This window comes from Lupinus angustifolius, chromosome LG18, assembly GCF_001865875.1.
Source record: "Lupinus angustifolius cultivar Tanjil chromosome LG18, LupAngTanjil_v1.0, whole genome shotgun sequence".
In the NCBI taxonomy this organism is placed as follows: domain Eukaryota; kingdom Viridiplantae; phylum Streptophyta; class Magnoliopsida; order Fabales; family Fabaceae; genus Lupinus; species Lupinus angustifolius.
The window spans coordinates 409,002-427,760 of record NC_032026.1 but is presented as its reverse complement, the minus strand read 5'-3'; the positions used below and the strand labels follow the sequence as shown (position 1 = coordinate 427,760).

Here is an 18,759-nt window from a genome sequence, read left to right as displayed (position 1 = left end):
ATTGCAATGACATAATTTTACTTCAATGTATACAAGAAATCATGATTTGTTTGAGCTGCAATCAACAAAAGCATGTTACATGATCTTCTTGGTTTAAAACCCCTCAAAGTCAAAGACTAAAACAGTTATAAATTAAATACTACTAGATAATTTTACAATAAAAGGAAAAACTAGACATTGTACCCAGAAAATGAAAGAGAGAAAAAGCACATGAAAGACCCCAAAAAATGGAGGTATACACAATACACATACAGGTCATAAATAATTGTACATTATTAACTAATTTTGTTGGTAGTTTATCTTGTCCCTTTTTTCATGAATAAATTACAGGCACCTTGGAGCATTCTGCAAAAATAGGTTAGCAATTCCTTTGATACTGACCCTTTAGAGTTCAGAAGGAGAATCATATCTTCAAGTTACAAACAACTGAAACAGTCCTCATCTTTACTTGTTTGGCAATGAACATTGCATAGTTCAAACGAAGCACGAAATCTTTACTTCCTCATCAAGCTTTCACCATTTTTATGAAAATGAGTTGCCTCTTGAATCCTTGAGGCTCTATAATCAAGTACAAAAAATTTCAGAAGTATTATTATAAAATAGCTACAAGAACGATACTGGTTAAAATACCATTGCCACAGTCATTAAGCATGCAAATAACGAACCAGTCGTTTGAAGGATCTGTTCTGTGATGTTGTTTTCTTTGCATCCTCGAGATCTGGTTTGGCACGATCAAGAGCCTACAAAACAAGTGTATTTTCTCTTGCAAATTAAACTGAAATTCAACAAAAATGGCAAGGGAAAATGGCAATTAATGCACATATGTCAGAACAAAAAAGTAATTGATAAAAAGCACAAACTTCATTCATCATAGGCCAATGCCCAAAGCATGTTCACTTCTACCATACAAGCTCTTCAACGGGTTGTGTGCATTGTTTAACTTGTTTGGGATTTATTTGGGGGTCTAGGCTACCAATTTAGTCTTTCCTAACTAGGTGCTTTATTTTGCTACAACCAAAAACCAATATTAGGACAGCATATAAAAGGAGAAAGTGAACTTTCCCTACTGATAAAATATTTTCAACACAGCATACCAGAGAGTAACCAAACCATTAATGTAATATATATATATATATATAACAATTAAGCATATCGAACTGAAAAGTCAAACGTAAGGTACAAAAAAATCATTAGTATGAGCTACCACAAAGATTTATTTGAACAAGCAAGCAGAAAAATGTTAGCTTACCTGAATCAAGGACTCCACTCGACGCCGCATCCGTGTATGCATAAATCCTTCTGAGCACTGTTACAAATATTAAAAATCTAAAATTGGCTAAACATCTTTTATCATTGGATGCTTAAACTATATAACAATGTTAGCAGAAGCTTCAAACTCCTTTACACAATTGTTAAATCTCTCGCTTTCACATTACTCCTTTCTTCCATCAATTCTAACACACAATTTCACTATAAGTATTAAAATATATATGAATGAACTCCACTTGCCTAACTCAACCCAAATTTTTTTATCAATTCCAATATTCCCAAAGTACACAACTAATTGGGTACATGTCCAGGATCTATAGGTTTATCTGTACAAGATATTTAAAACCAGCTGCATATGCCTAAAATGTATGAACATTTGACACTGATCCCACTCTTTTTATAAAACAAAAGTTCTAAACTTGTTTAGAGATTTAGTTCTTTAAACTTGTATTTTTATTAATGAGTTAAGATTTGTATTTACGTATTAAACATTAACAAATACACTAAATAAGTGTCATACAAAAATAAAATAAAATTACATTATTAGAGACAATTTAATATTTAGTTCAATGGGATTATTATAGTCCTATTGGGATAATTGAGGGTAAGCTGGAACTATAGAGACAAGCTCTAGAAGCACATGACTTCCATATATGTATATTAAGATGGAGTATAGAATTTAATTTAAGCAAGAAGTGCACTAGCTTAGAGGTGAAAGTTGGACCATCCCACAAGTTACAGAGCTAAGTGTCATGGATCATAGTATCATAAAAAGAGATAGAGATGTAAACAATAGGATGCAAACATGGTGCATACAAGAAGACTATTGAAATTATCGACACGATAGTTTTGTAAAGATGATAGTTAAAACCCCTAGCTTCATATTGCAAAGTAATAATTCTACGCAAAAGATGGTAATTGTTGAACTGGAGGAAAAGAAATAATAGACTCAATAATGAGAATGATATCAATACTAATATGATGATAATATGATATAAAGACAAACTTAATAGTCCTACATTTTTCAGATTTTTTAACAATCATTCCTTATGACCTCAATACTGAACACATGAAAGTAATATCATATATATGCAACTAAAAATATAGTTAAAAGAAATCCCCACCTTAACATGATAGCTGACATATGCGTGGAAAGTTGATAGACTCCACACTGTTCGGTCCAGTTTCTGTCCTTCAACATGACGAGGGAAGATAACTGCAGATTTGAACATATTACATTGTGGTGATACTGGCAAAAGGAAATGCAATAAACATTGAGACACTTTTCCAGACACTAACCAAATGTTACAAATCCTGCATTTGCAGATAATGCATCAGAAGAAACTCCTTTCAGTTCCAGTGGAGAAGTATGAGACCACGAACAAAGAGGGGTATTATTAAGTCCAGCTGTACGCCTGGCTTCGACAAATTCCTAAATTATAATAAACCTTGAAAGTTGAAACCATCAAACCACCCAACAAAAGAACAAAGCACCACATAAGAATGATTGTCAAGATTAAACAAAAATGCCCCTCTATTTCTCTATCTCCGGCCACCACTAGGTGACAGCCTTGTGCACGGAGCTACCCTTTTTTATCTCTCTCCACACTCTCTTACACCCCAGTGACCCTTATAAGAATAGTGTTAACTAAGAAACCAAACCTGCAAGAATGAAGTTGCAAGGACAATGTCTATTGAGTCGCTGAATCTCATAGGATACACCACAGTGACTTTATCAGCCTGTCAAAAGAAACTGTTTATCATATAATCCTAAGAGACTCCTCACAATTAACTAACTAAAATGGACCAATTTAAACAATGCAGGCATCAAATAAGTCAAGACATTGACAAATCTACAAAGCCAGAGACAATATATACTTTTAAACATAACAGAATTGAAACCATAGCAAATAAGATTTTCCCAATTTCACATCCACATGTTTTATTAATGACTTCTCATTTTCTTTATTTTCCAAATTCCAACTGAAAAGTAACATTAAATATGTTGGAATTTTGCAGACTACACAAACAGCATTATATCCTAACATCTGTGTTATATGCTTACTAGATTGAGGAGGTTTCTTTGGCACAGCAGCCATTTGATTCTACTTGGTGTTAAGTGATTGGTCTTCTTAGGGGTTTCCCTAGGAGATATTGCTCCATTGGTCATCTGTGTTATATATACCCCAAAAACCCCAACAATCAAGCCTTAATCTCACTAGGTGGGTCAGCTACATGGATCAAACGATGTCATAATGCTCTATCATAAATTGTTTACATTGAGAAAACATTGATTCCTATGAAAACAACCAAACACTTAGGAACTAAGACATTTTGTCATGTAACATTGCACACCATTGTTTATGTGTGACCTCTTCTCATTTCTACAAAACTACATTACATTGGATAAATTAAAACTGACGAGGAACAGCATTAAAGCTAAAAGTTCATCCTGCGTACAGTATATTGTTATGGAACTTCTGCTTAGTGCAAGAAAAAAATCTAAATGAAATACTCCAAGCAGCAATAAAGTGAAAGTAACAGTTTCATCTACTATCACACCTGAGGAACAACAAAGAAAGACTCCTTTGGCCGATGAACAAGGGCAACAAGTGGATCCACGTTCGGAGCTACAGTTCTGGAAGCAAGATGCTTTAAAATTACTCTCAATGGTGCACCAAGGACAACCTCTCTTATTGATGCAACCTTGACCAAGAAAGCATGTTTTTGCTCTGCACAAGATCAACGCCGCCAACTGTTAAAGAACAATATCAACAACCAAATAATTGAATATACAAAGTCCTAGTATTCTTTTCATACAACAACAATTTCAAGTCAAGGCAGACTACAAATAAGCAGAGTGAATAGAAGTTATTTTGACTGCCATTGGGGAAAGAGATTATATTTAGAAAGATTATTATGATAAAAACAAAAGCAAAAGGATAGAAATATATATTCTTCTATGCAATTTATTTAAGCATGAGGTACATAACAAACTTAAAACTAACTCCACCTATATACTGTCTAAAGGGAGATTATGGAGGCTTGGCAGAAGAAGACAACCTTTATAACCCTGACCTAGTTTGAACATAAAAGCCTAAAAGGTCAGAAGACTTTCTAGTAGATATTGTCAATTACCAATTATTCCAAAACCATAAGTTGTAAGGTGGAGACTCATGAAAGGTTTATTATCTAACATGCCCCCTCACCAAAGAGAGCGCGCTTTGGGCTAAAGCGTTGAAAATGCAGAAATCCAACCAACTTTGTGCTGAAATCCAACTTTTATTTAGACGAATGGGCCCAAAAATAAGCAAAATCCTAATCACTTGTTCATAGAGACTATGAAACCAAGCCAATCACCAACTTTCCCAAAAGCTTAATACTTGGAAATAAAAAAACTGGATAATGTTGAACTTGAAAATTGGAGATCAGCTACTTACGACAGAGGAAATTCGTCTTTAAACCAGAAAATAAAATAACAGCACAACAGTAACTACCACCCAGAAAATGTGCAGAAACCAAGCTCACCAGGGCCAAGGCCTCCCTAAACTACAATTAATTCTGTGATACCCCCTCCCAAATTTTGATCTCCCCAAAAATCATTTGCGCCCGTAATTCCCAAATCCAGCTCCCCACTTACCCTCTGGCAGCTGTCCATTCCATTCTGTTATGATTTTCCCAAAATCCTCCTAGTGATTCCTTCACTCTGCTCATTAAGATGCATATTACCCTTCTTATATTCATTTTTCCTCCTCTCATACACACTTAGGCCACTGTTATTGACAGGGCCATTCTTCATTCCCACCTCATTCTTAATGCATATAAAATACAGCAGCTAAAAAATTCCGCTTAAGAGGAAAAAACTTCTAAAGAAGGGAATATCAGTTAAAACTTTGAAACAATTTTAACTATAATAAAATCCTCAAAATATCATCAACCTATACAGAAACACAGCATACCTTGATTTGCAGGAAGCTTTGAAAGATTAATTTTCAACGTGAGGTTAAAGGCATCCCTAGGAGGATCAAGAATTTGTACAAGACCACCATACGCAGCTTTTATCGCTTCTATAGCTCCAAAAGGAAGTCCACGAATAAAAATAGTTTCCGAAGATGGAGTAGGCAATGATACTGATAGCAACAAAATATGAGGATTCTTGATTGACACCTACAACAATTGACACGTACAATTATTATATCTAACAAAAAACTATCAAATGCTGAATTCATAGTTACACGATAAGCCGTTCGGCTATATCCTAAGCGATTCATGTATATACACAGTTCGTCATTTTTTACATTATTACGACACCAATGAACTCGGCTACGCAAGTTAAATGAAAGAATTATGTAACTAGGGTTAAATTTAGTTGAAAAATTGAAATAATACCTGAACATGATATCGAACATCATCAAACTCAACCCAGTGGTGATCAAGTTCAACAGATTTTTCAATACTGGAACATAAATTAGGGTTAAAAAGCAAAAACATTAGAATTGGTTAAAAATGAAGAAGTAAAAAAGAGAGAAAAGTGGAGTGAGAATACTTTTGAATACGATTGAGCAATGTGTGAAGAAGGAACCTAGATTGAGATTGCAAAAGTATCATGGTGCGTGGAAAATGCAGATCCACACACACTCACTGTTATTCTTTTCTTCTTCTTCTTCTTCTTCTTCTCTCTCACTTTTTGATCAAATCCCAAATCAATTGCGTTATTACTTCGTTCTATTGTTTTGTTTACTTTTCTTTTACATTATTTATTTTTTTCTACATATATTTATAGAAGAATATATATATTTTGATAGTATAAGAGTTTTTTATGTTGTCATTGTACCACATAGTGTATCATTTATTTTTATCAATCCTGTCCGAGTCGGGAACATGTATCACTTGAATCAAAGGCTCATTGGTACATGTAACTATTCTTTGAGAAAAATATGTATACATTTACCGTATATGAGTTCTATACATTATCGTTGTATTACATGCTGGTCATTTTCAATCATTATTGACTATTTAAAACAATTAACCGAAATGAAGGGTAATTAATGTACAAACTATGTATAATTTTTACATATTATCAGTACATAAATATTACTCTCATAATTATCATTAAATAAATAATTATCATAAACCTTATTATATTATTACTTGAGTGGTTATTAGGATGGTTGTGTTCTGATTTTAATTAGTTTTTAGGAGAGAGAAAAATAATTTGATAAATTAAAATAAAGTGTTGAATTCAATTTGATCCAACTTCAATTTTGTAGCATGAGTTAATATACTAAACTTGATTACTCTATTAAGAGTGGTTGGAGTTTTTTTATATTTAATATTAATAAAGACCCAAAATCTTTTTAATTTATTTTGTTTTTTTATATTTAATATTAATAAAGACCCAAAATCTTTTTAATTTATTTTGTTTTTTTATATTTAATATTAATAAAGACCCAAAATCTTTTTAATTTAGATTAAAATAGATAGCAAGTCTCCATATAACATTAGAATTGTTAATCTAAAGGTCATTGATTCAAATTCCGAAAACAATTTCTTCCGATACTAAAGTTACATACTTCTACTATTCATAATTCTCATTAGGTGGAAGCTTACATGTAGATATTACATTAGGTAATATCAAAAGTGTGATAACTTACACTGATACACACGTGTGTATATCAAATGTGTGAAATTAAGTAGCCAGAAAATTGAATCATACATGTGAAGTAAGTATTTTTTAAGATCATGTTAAATGTATATAACTATTTATATAAAATATATGCAAGAGAATAAACATAATAAATATTTTTTGAAGTTGTCAAAAATCTACTGAGATATAAAAATTGACCATTGCAGTATGAATTATTTTATGATTAAAAAAATATTTTTGAATCTAATGCGGTCCAAAAATCGGCCGCATCATTGTGATTTTGAATCACATCGCAATTGCGGTGTGATACGGTTGCGGTGTTCACCGCAAAATATGGAGATAATATAAAAGGTGTTGGTGTGATATACAAAATATTAAGTTTGATTATTGGTGTTCTATCAATGAGCATAACTATGAAACATCTTCATTATACATAACAACTGATCCGAGAATATCTGTTGTCTCAGAAAAGGTGTCACTTGATGTGATTGGTTGAAAAATTTTATTTAAGTTAAAAGTTTAATGGTTAAGTATTTTTTCCTGATCAATCACGGCCGATGGCAGATAGAGTGACACACTTTATGGGACATCAGATATGCTCACATCCTACCCAACTTGTTTGGATTTGGTTCCTAGTTTTCTATTACCAAATCACAAGTTGGCAATGGATTATAACCAATTTGAATGGATAGAGAAATGTATCATTATACTTGAAATTCTCAATGATTTTCATTGTTTCTTGAAGCACAAGTTAAGGTTGATGATAGCATAAAATCTTCCATAACTTCAAAAAATCTCCATATCATCAAGCTTGTTAACAAGCACACCATCATCTTCCCACTTCACATCCTTGGCTATTGAATCTTTCCCTATCAATTCAAGAGGAACTTCTAATGGAGGTGGACTCTGCAGGCATACAAATAACTCGAAGTGGTTAGGCTCTAAATATCGAAAATGGTTTTCGAGTGTGCGTTTTAAATTTGCGGAATCACAAGAACGTGTTGTCGGATTTGACATAACTACACTCAGTGTCAATCTTCTTTCAAAAGTTACTGTTGTTCGCGTAGCTCGCAACAATTCTAAATGACACGAAATAATCCTTACTGTCTGAGTCACGACCATGTCGCTCTCTTTAAGACGTTTCATGGTACTGCTAAAATTGTGCAAGGAGACTATCAACCACGCCGTTCCAAGATAAAACAGCCAAACATCATTTTTTCCAACAGTTACACTAACAGACTCTGAGGTTTCTATTATCATTGTACTCGGCACTTCTGAAAAGGGATACCGAAGTTGCACCGATAGCCGATGTAATTTTCGAAACAAGAGTGGTGTCAGGAGGGGGATTGGTTCTCCTATATTGATCTTACCAGTTGGACCAACCTTGTATTGGCTTCTTTGAAACAGTAAAAATGTTTCTAATCACTAACAGAAATTACAAGAATACTACCTACCACGTTGCGGATTAAAGGCCAATTGATTCCGCGAAAAAACGGATGTTGTTTGATTTCACTGGATCCGGCCTTCGAGCCTAGACGACTGCCCGGATCTCTTTGCAATAGTGCATTAATCAATTGCCTGGCTTGCAGACTTGCCTGAAAAATTGTGAAACTGTATTAGTTCATGCACAATCAGAACATTAGGTATGCATTATAAGAACTTATGGATGTAATTTATATCTATATATCAGGTTATGTATTTCAGTACTTGATGCATGATGAAACCAGTGCATATGTTTACATGCTTAAGGTCCTATAGACTATAGTTTTCCACCACAAATATCAAGTAGTATTTTTCGTATACCGGGATACTGCTCGGAAAGGTAAGATCCTTGTGTAAGATGTTGGAAAATGTCTTCTGTCTATTCTTTCCTCGAAACGGTGTACGACCATAGAGCATCTCATACAGCAAGATACCTATAATCGGAACATGAAAAACAGAAGTTGAGGATATTAATTCTCTTATGGAATCAAAAGATTCAACAAATATTTTGAGGAGAAGAAGCCTAATGCTGTCACTAAATCAATAATGAATGGTTTCATTGCAGTATTCCATCGAAATTTACTGATGCATTCAAAAGAATTCGATATATAAAACCGTTTACGACCGTGCAATAGATGGGCAAGCTTTAATGAATAATGACCATTTCAACATTGATTTTCACTAAAATAAACTTTATTGGAAAAGAGTTAGAAACTCATAAAGGTGGACTATAACAAATCTTTTAAGAAACGCAGCAACAAAAGATGAAGAAAACAAAGAAATCTCATGATTTTTCGTATTCGAACATTAGTGCGGCATTGCTTACCGAGGGTCCACCAATCTATAGCACTAGTATGCCCAGCTCCAGTTATAATTTCCTGATATCAAGTAATTTCAAAGCATCATTGAAACAAATTATGAAACTGAAGCCACTTGTTTCTAAAGTTAGCACTAGCGTGACAAACCGATAATTTATAACAGGGATGTCGATCTAACTTTAGAAACAAAGGAGATTTACACATTAAACCTGAATGCAGATCTTTTTAGATTACTGAGATATTATGAAGTATAACTAAATTTCAACTTACAGGAGCTATGTACTCTTCAGTGCCGACAAATGAGTTTGATTGCGCAACTGGCTCTGCAACTAAGGTTGGTAGAGGTTGACTCCGCGATTTTCTTCTATTGCTAGGTAGTGGCTGTTTCACTACCTGCATGCATAAATTCCATCTTTAGCATTTGACAATTATCAAGCCGAAACAAAACACCGGAATATCGTTCCTTTACTAATTCAAAGATGCAAGCCACATTATGTAGTATGAGAAATAACATGGCAATGCATTCAATTTTCATGTAGTGATAGTTAAGAAAAGTTGTTTTACAAAAGATCTTGGTCAAGAATTTCCAATGATTTACATAAGTGGACTAGTTTATACCCGAAAAGAAATGCATACCTGGGGTTTACAAGGTGTCATGAATGATAGATCGAAATCAGTCAATACAACATGTCCATCCTTCTGAAGTAAGATATTTTCAGGCTTCAAGTCTCGATAAATTATACCTAGATCGATCCGGTACAAGAAAATTATATTCTGACAACATAAAGAACCATAATCTATTGATGTTGTGAAAAATAGATTGAGGATATATAAGCACCAAATTGCCTAAGCAGGTAATATGAACTAATAAAATGAGCAGCATACCTAAACAGTGGAGATATTCCAAACCAATGATAACCTCTGCTGCATAGAATCTAGAGATGAGATCAAAGTTAACATCAAATATATGAGTATAAATTAATAATAGTAATACATATAAAAATCTTTTTTAAAAATCGAAAGGGTGGCTCAGTATGCTAGACTCCCACCTAGTCGGATTTAGGGAGGTAGATGTATACAGGTTTACCCCTTCAAGCGGAGAGGTTGTTTATAGGATTTGAAATCGTGACCTTTTAGTCACTAAGCAGCAAATTTACCGTTGTGTCGAGGCTTACTCTATTATGTAGAGATCTATTTAAATAAGGATTTTTCACAAGAATCATGTACATGAATACAGAAAAATTCAAGTAATCACAAGGCCTAGGACAGTTGACTTAGAAAAATGGAAAACCAAAAATACCTCGTCGATTCTTCGTTAAAGAGTTTCATGGGTTGCTTGTCGAGCAAGGCAAACAACTCTCCCCCTTGGCAGAAATCAGTAATCAAACATACATGTGTAGAAGTCTGTCAAGTCAGAAAACATCAGAACAGTTATGATCCTAAGTCATCCTGAACATACAATGGGTTAAAGTATTAAAGATGCACATAATGCTCCAAGTATTCAAGAGTCCTAATATTCGGCCAAAATGACTCTAATAAAACTTGTTAGGATCGGGACTATAATACCAATTGTTAGGATCAGAGCTCTAATATCACTTGTTAGGAACGAGGCTCTAATACTAGCATCGCAAGGAGCAAAAGACTGGGAGATCTTCAATAATTGGTTAAGCTAAGAAACACATGATAAGTGTTATGACCGAAAGTCCAATAGCCGAGGGATTTTCCAACCAATGGGTCAAAGAAGAACTACAATAAGAGGATTAGACATCACATCTTACTCCAAAATCTTAAGGCATTGAGTGTAATGTGTCCATCCACTTATAAGGCTTCCAAAGTACCCGTAATCAACCAATGTGTGGCTTCTCAACCATATATGCTTCACACTTGAAATTTTCAACAATAAGTAGACCCAACATCATATCTTGACCCAAAACTTTAAGGCAAATAGGGTTCACGGGTCCTCGATGTGAGACTTATTTCACTCACTTAGATTCCTAAGATTTCTTTTTGTTAGAGAAAAGGTCATCTTGGGCAGAGACAGTTGAAATAAAGAACACTTTCACATGATACATAGGTTTCTGGATTATAAGGTGATATGAAAGTTAAAAGAAAAAGCATACCTGAAATGAAGTGTATAGTGTTGGAAGAAAAGGATGATCAAGTAATGATATGATCTCTCTCTCGATGCATGCACGGTGAACCTGTCATAGGAGTCACATAAACATATGATCATACTTGTTACAAAGACAAGCATGCGAAAAACCGTTAAGCAAGATAACTACTAACTCTCTTGCATATCCGGACCTTATTACGATTTAGCATTACAGATTTTTCCATTGCCTTCATTGCATATAGTTCGCCCGTACCTTGGAGTTCCACCAAATGAACACTGTAACACAAAAAATAATGACACCTTGATCAGAAAAAACACCAACTGTCTTAAAAGCTTAGTGCTTTAACCTGGTAGATAAAAACACAACATTGGTTTTATATCTTCAACACACACCCTCATGCAAAAGTTCTTTGGGCTTTGTTAGAAAATTTTAGTCATTTTGATATCTGAATATTGTTAGTCTCATTGTCCTTATATATCAGTGGAAATAGTGATATGTTATAAGTATCATAGGAAATTATGAGTGTTAATGTTTTTTTGTAAAAATTAGTCATAGGAAATAGTGGATAAGTCTTATATATGCAAAATGTATTTACACTTTTGTGCATATAGAAGTATCAAAATGTTAATGCTAATAACTCAAGAAATTCACCGATGTTACATCTTCCAATACATTGCTATTGATCAATCAGATATATATAAAGATATGCACTATCCAGAAAACACATCAATGAAAAGGAAAAGATGATCAATAGCAATGTATTGCAAGATGTGATGAAATTTGATTTTGAGGATAAATCTGGAGAATGCATATGCCATATATATACAACCTTGTAATGCAAGCTTGGGAGAGTAAAACAAATTACCTGCCAGTATCTCCGCAACCCAATGGCCTTATCGGTGAAAAATTGTGCAAGCCAATCTTTCCGTCTCTTGCAGCTATCTAAAACAGTCAAAGAAATAAAGCTAATGAATCAAACAAACCAACATAGACCAATTTATAAACACATCAAACACATTCAAATCATGGCAGAAAAAGACTCAAGTTTTAATGAAGATAATTGTATAGAATAAATCAAGTGTATTTCGACATTTACTCCATCAATGAATCAAGTTAGACAAGGAAATACATATTATTACACATGCTTTTGCTTTTTGTATAAATGAGATGATAAAGTTGGTAGAATACATAAATTGGTACCTTTTGTATTGCTACCCAAGAAGGATTGTCCCTTTTGTGGGGTAGTGGAAATACAGGTTGAGAATGAATTGCCCACAAATCTTCTGGTCTCTACAATAAGAAAGACCTATAAGATATCATAGAACATAAATACAAGACAACTTCTTCATTTGACACAGCTATAGAAAAAGTAAAATAAAGTGATAAAACCATTCGAACAATAATCTAGTCTTTCGGTTGATAACTTGACACGAGGAGATGTTGAAGCAGAAGCAGAAGCAGTTAGATATATGAAACCATTCACAATGCTTTACTTAACATCTTTATCTATTAGGAGACTTGGTATGAAAATACCCATTGAAATTTGGATGTATTTAGGGAAGAAAAGGATAACTTGGATTACTAAGTTTGCGAAGTGAGATAGCGAGGTTTATGAAAATGGAGATGAATGGAGGAGGAGCACTTCGATGCCTATTTATAAGAACAAAGAAGACATGAAAAATGTGTACACTAGAGAGGAATGAAGCTCAAGAGCTACACTATGAAACTTCAGGGAAGAATAATCAAGATTCAAGAGTATATTAATACAAGAGACTGCATTCGGTTGATTTTATGTCCAGAGATCAACTACGTGCTAGCTTGTGGCATGACGACTAAAAAATGGCTCGAGTTAGAACATTCCCTCGTAGCTTGAGCCGGAGTGTTCGAATAAACATGTGTTTCACATATAAAATACATCTGTCCTACATAGGAATTAGATCCAAGGAAATAGTTCAATGCTTATAGGAAATCCAAATTGTATATACTCCATATAAATATCAGTGTATAGAGTGCAAATCACTTGAGCAATTCTCAACTCTTGAGTTTCTGTTCCCTCTCTTTCTATATCCTCTCTTCCTTTTTCCCTACCTGAAATCTACGAGTTCAAGAAGCTTATTTATGGCACACCAAAAACGGTATCGATACGAGATTGTATAATTTAAAAGAGATCGGAGGGCTAGATGACATTCATGATATTTTATTATGCAACAGTTGTCTTGTCTTTTGATGAATAACTTCCTATGATACAGAAAATCAGAATGAACCAACATTAGTTTATAAACCTATATGCCATTCCGAAAGGAATACCTTACCAAGTTGGCATCCGGAAGTTCTCGGACAGCTCCATCAACGTTTTCTGCAGTAGCTTTAACCTGATAAGAGGGACAAACAAATATATTCATGTAAATAAGAGTAAAAGTGATAAACATTTTAAACAGCTTCATTAAGAACTTATCCAATAAGTTACTCCGAAATAAGCTAAGAAGAGCTTATAGTAAGATCATAAACTATTTTCATAAATTTATTTCCGTAAGTTGTTTTTATAAGTTCGTCTAAGTTCCGCCTGAGAAAATGAGTTAAAAAATTATGCAACACTCACCAACTTAGTACTTTGTAGCTCAGCTCTTTCGGACAGACGATTTTGTAAGGGTTCTACGTGATCGCTTCCGTCTAATTGAACACCAATGAAGTATTGAAGTTCACCCTAAACATAAATCATTAAAACTAACATAAGAAACTAAAACAAAGGTGTGAGACAAGGGATTAGTGAAACAAATTCCAAAACTTTTCATGATTCAAATAAACTTTCTTTCTAGAAGAGCATCACAATCACCTTTTGGTCACGCATAGGTTGCAAGTGAAACAAATTCCAGAACTTCTTTCCTATTGATTATAAACCAGATACAAGTTAGAACAAAGCAAACAGATGTTGAATACGAAAAACTTAGCTCAACAATGTCCATTTTATTGCAAACTTTCATGCAACTTTCTTTTATAAAGAAAGGCAGGAATGCACGAGACTCTTACTTAGTGAGGTCTGATGCGGCAACTTTCTTTTAGCTTCCGAAAAAATAGAGAAATACAACTTGAAGAGAGAATAACTCGTCCTCAAAAGATGCAAGATAGAGAGATGGAGCTAGAAGTAAAAATAGTTTAACTAAAGTACCACTCTTGGTATAGTTGATCAATTGAACAGTGATCTCCCTCTGCTCTTTGATAGCATCTCTAATCTTATCGACGGTCGACATATCTGTTTCCGGTCCTTGAAGAAACCTATGAAATAGATGAAGTGCACTGAAATGTCACTGGCCTAGTAAAAAAATGCTTGCATGAAGTAAATATTAATTACGAATATCCGAAACATGACATGATATTTAGTCTGTCATATAATATAAAGCTATGAATATAAATCATTCAGAGTTCTTTTGTATCTCAGTCTATAAATTTTCATGTCATTTTGTCTATAGAAAGAACTTTTGAGTTTTAGAAGAAACTAGCAGAAAGTGATATGAGGCCACACAATCAGGAACCACTGAGACTAATTTATATAGTTAGTAACAAGAAGTGAACTTGTTTAATATGCAGATGTAGTGAAAAAAAACTATACCGACAGTTTCGTCCCAAAATTTCTTCTCGGGTATATTCTGTAAGTTCAAGAAAGCTATCGGATGCAAATATCTGCACATGAACCAACATTAGTCACTTAAAAGGTATTATCAGAACACTCCACAATTTCATACTTTATACACACATGATCAATGACTTTTTGCATATGTGTATGCAAATACATGCTTGGATGCCACTTGAAGTACCAACTCTCGAAAAGTTTAAGCTATTAGATAAACGTCGAAGAATGCTTCTATATCCTTAATATATAGTATAGATATAGGTTAGATAATGAAGCTGGTTAGAAAACAAATGGGGACAATGGTCTAAAGAAAATCAGAAACAACATTCATCTTACAATCGGGTTATCGGGAAGTCTAGGATCAGAAATCACAAAATTCTTTTCTATACGCTCCAATGTTGTTGCTAAATCAATTCCCTGCCTTATATCTCTTTCTCTTTGCGAACGCTCCGAGCTGTCAGACCGCTCTATTTCCTTAGTCATCAAAACCTCTGGTTCAACAATTGGTGTCTCTTCCTCTCCCCTGGCAGAACTCAGAGATTTCCGTTTGAAACTGCGATAAAATGGGAAACATATCAGGCATGTATTCTGAATCCTGAAAAAGTGTTCTAGCTAAACATTCATCAAACTCGATAAGGGAAATATTCAAAAAAATCAAATCTAAGAAAGCACAAAAGGTTTCAACATATTTTGGTTAGTATTCATTTCAGGATATTGAAGACAAGAGCTGGATTTCGGATAAAATTCGAAGAAAAGTTAAATACCTCGTGGAGGAATTCCGTCCTGATTTTCTTGATGACTTGCTCTTCCTATCCTGAGTAGAACTCAGGCGTGATACATCACTTTGGATGTTAGTTGAAGAAGGTTTTCTACCAGGTGTACTTGTATTCCTTGTTTCAACAGACTTCGGCAAAACAAAATCAACATTGACCTTGTCTTGCTCTACAAGGTTGTTGGAAGTATCATCATTCCTAGCCCGAACAACGGATTTTGGATCCTTAACAGTTTGGACCACCTCGGTCATGGAACACAGAGCTGTCTCCTTCTGACGAGCTGACAAATCAAATCAGATGATTAAATATATAATCAGAATCACACACTGCCAAGAATGGCTCGATATATTACCATCATAACGAATTAATGATTTCGGCAATCCATTTGGCCGTAACGCCTTTTCATTCAGACCTTCAGTGTACTTGCTCACTTCAACCTGCATTCTGTATTAAGCACACTTTAGATTTTAATAATACCATTTTTTTGCTAAAAATATTAGATAGTTATATCTCTAACAAAGACCAACTCTCTTAAAAACTTATACTACGATTTTAGTATCGGCAAAGAAGTGATTTTATATCTCTAACAAGTATCTTGTTTCAAATTTCGAACCTTTTGTTTAGCGAACGCAAAAATCAGTTAGGCAATTAGAATTTCCGTATCGTGTGAACTTTTATTAGAAGTGTCACGAGTCATTATACGTAATATAGTGATCAAATGCTGTGATATGCAAGAAAAACCAGTTCGAAAGGCTAAACTGACCCTATGAATTTGATTGTATTGCCATTATCATCTTTGATGGGAGTGATAGTGAGAAGATTCCAGAACGGAGTTCCATCTTTCTTGTAATTTAAAAGCCTGCCACAATAACTTTTCCCATTTCTAGTTGCATCCCGAATTTTCGCCACTTCATTCGTATCTGTATCCGCCCCCTGAAGAAATCGGCTGCAACCAAAAAGCGGCGCTTTGAATAAAAATTAACTACATTTTCTAGCTAAATACCTCCTAAGGAAAGATTACATATCTTGCTATCTATATATAAAGGCAGAGCACATTCTCACCAGTTCCTTCCAATAATCTCCTTCGACGAATAACCGGTCATACTAAAAAAGCCACTGCTGGCATACATGATTGGACAGTCCGGCTTCGTTGCATCTGAGACGACAAATGTCTGTTGTAGCGTAGCCAATGCATTCTTCAACTCTTGTGAGACCCTTGGGATCACCCCTGATGATGACTCGGACTCGTAATTTGATTCCCCGGATGTCCTTGCCGATTCACCGAATCTATTGGATAATTTTTTGATCCTATCACCATCAAAAGAGGAAGCAGTTGTCTTAAAACTCTCCGAGTTCACCACAATACCCCACTCATCAGTTCTCTCATCTATGCTTTCTTCAGTTAAAATTTGACGATGACCGGAAGATGACTTCCCATTTTGATTAGTCCTCAAGTTGTTGTCTTTCGTTATATTTTCATCCCCGGAAATAAACTTCGCTGAAGAGTTTCGATCATCAATTTTGGGCGCCATAGCAAATGCCATCCACTTGTTGACAGATTCACCCCTCCTGCTTCCAGAATTAGAGGAAGCAGTTATCAATTGTCCATCAAATCTTACATCTTCTGTATCATTTTGCTCTCTTCTACTGCTTTCCTGTCCAACATCCTGCCTCTCCGATGGTTCGAATACACGAAATGAACCCGACCGGTCCATGCTGGCATCAAGATCATAATTAGCAGATAAGTTCAGTTTCTCCATTTGAGTTTCCACTACCTACAGACTAAAGGGTAGCACCTGCCAAAAACTGAAAACAAAAACATTTCTCACAAATTCTGAGAAATTTAACAAAAAAATATACAAAAAAAGAATCATTACAAGACACACATAGAATTGTAAGTTAAATTAAATGCAAAATAAGATGAATGCTGATATTTTTATGATGAATGCATTCTTATAATCACAGTAAATTACATATTAAAGAATCAGCACTACAGTGAAAGAGGTTACGAGTTCGAGTTTCGTCCACAATAAAAACAAACATACTAACATTTGCCGATCAAAAAAAGAGCAGCTAGGGGAATTGGAATAACATACCATACCATGTTCATCACATCAAATCATGCAGAAATTGAGAGATTCTCTTTTTTCTCACAACATCAAGAGGGAAAGCAATAAAGAGATTTTATGAAAAGATACTTCAAACTTGAACACTCTAATGGTTTATATGTTCTGTCTGGCCTTATAAAGAAAGTGACAAAGCATGAAAACTAACATGAGTCTTGTGTTTGGATAACTAACCTTATAATTGTTTCCGACATAGTTACATGGTTCCTTCGATTACGCGTATGTACGACATTACATGTCGCATACCTTATTAAAATAATAATAATGTAAAAAGTGACAAACCGTATTGAATCGAGTAATGCGGACAGGAATCATAACTCTAACAATTTAAACTATAGTTTGACTTCACTTAAAAGCTCAGCCTTAGACAAAAGATAGCGTTCAAGGTTCACACAAATACAAGAAACATGATTTAATTGTGACGTATGTTACTCTGAAAAAATCTATAGTGTCAACTAAAGTAATCATTTAACTTTTACACTCATAAAGTGTAATGTGTATTAAGAATGGTATAGATTACATGTTTAAAATCTATTCACGACATTGTAAAGTTTTTTACACTATAGCACATTATTCATCGTTGATTTGTATTACTTTTGTTTGAAAGTCAATTAGTTGTGATTAATATATGAATGGTTGATAATTTGATGATAGTGTATACATATTAAATCGATAAATCATTCTAAAGTTATATCATTTTGGTTTTGGAATTTAAGATTTTTTTTTCTCCACTCCTCATAACTAAATATATAGGCCACATAATCAATCTCTCATTCTTATATTATGATGATTTGGATTTCAACCTTCTGTTTTTTTTGTACTAACAAGTGTATCTCATACTCTATGGCTAACGCTCACAGAAATCGAATCTTTAATTTTTTAAGTTTTTTTGTGAATCTAGT

General features: G+C 34.1%; 2 protein-coding genes across 5 annotated transcripts; both read right to left on the bottom strand.

Moving 5' to 3' along the window:
* LOC109333477 (actin-related protein 2/3 complex subunit 2A-like) lies at window positions 498-5,962 on the bottom strand. Its single transcript, XM_019568979.1, has 10 exons — window positions 5,816-5,962; window positions 5,659-5,725; window positions 5,229-5,436; window positions 3,832-4,001; window positions 2,932-3,009; window positions 2,569-2,701; window positions 2,394-2,485; window positions 1,250-1,306; window positions 666-740; window positions 498-558 (listed from the first exon to the last, which is right to left on the bottom strand). The coding sequence occupies exons 1-10, from the start codon at window positions 5,875-5,877 to the stop codon at window positions 523-525; spliced, it is 978 nt and encodes a 325-aa protein (XP_019424524.1). The 5' UTR covers window positions 5,878-5,962; the 3' UTR covers window positions 498-522.
* Window positions 7,575-17,567, bottom strand: LOC109333332 (phototropin-2-like). Of its 4 annotated transcripts, none has more exons than XM_019568770.1 (22): window positions 16,794-17,561; window positions 16,495-16,677; window positions 16,084-16,175; window positions 15,723-16,011; window positions 15,295-15,511; window positions 14,938-15,008; window positions 14,497-14,603; window positions 14,164-14,213; window positions 13,930-14,034; window positions 13,643-13,702; window positions 12,531-12,620; window positions 12,196-12,272; window positions 11,521-11,605; window positions 11,337-11,417; window positions 10,517-10,620; window positions 10,102-10,151; window positions 9,853-9,959; window positions 9,487-9,609; window positions 9,225-9,276; window positions 8,720-8,832; window positions 8,367-8,511; window positions 7,575-7,822 (listed from the first exon to the last, which is right to left on the bottom strand). In XM_019568770.1, exons 1-22 carry the CDS (start codon window positions 17,489-17,491, stop codon window positions 7,794-7,796), a joined length of 2,928 nt encoding a protein of 975 aa, XP_019424315.1. In that variant the 5' UTR covers window positions 17,492-17,561; the 3' UTR covers window positions 7,575-7,793. The 4 variants fall into 4 exon arrangements, with proteins under 4 accessions (XP_019424315.1, XP_019424314.1, XP_019424316.1 ...); XM_019568769.1 differs by having other exon boundaries at window positions 8,371-8,511; window positions 16,794-17,560; XM_019568771.1 differs by lacking the exon at window positions 7,575-7,822 and having other exon boundaries at window positions 8,434-8,527; window positions 8,657-8,832; window positions 16,794-17,565.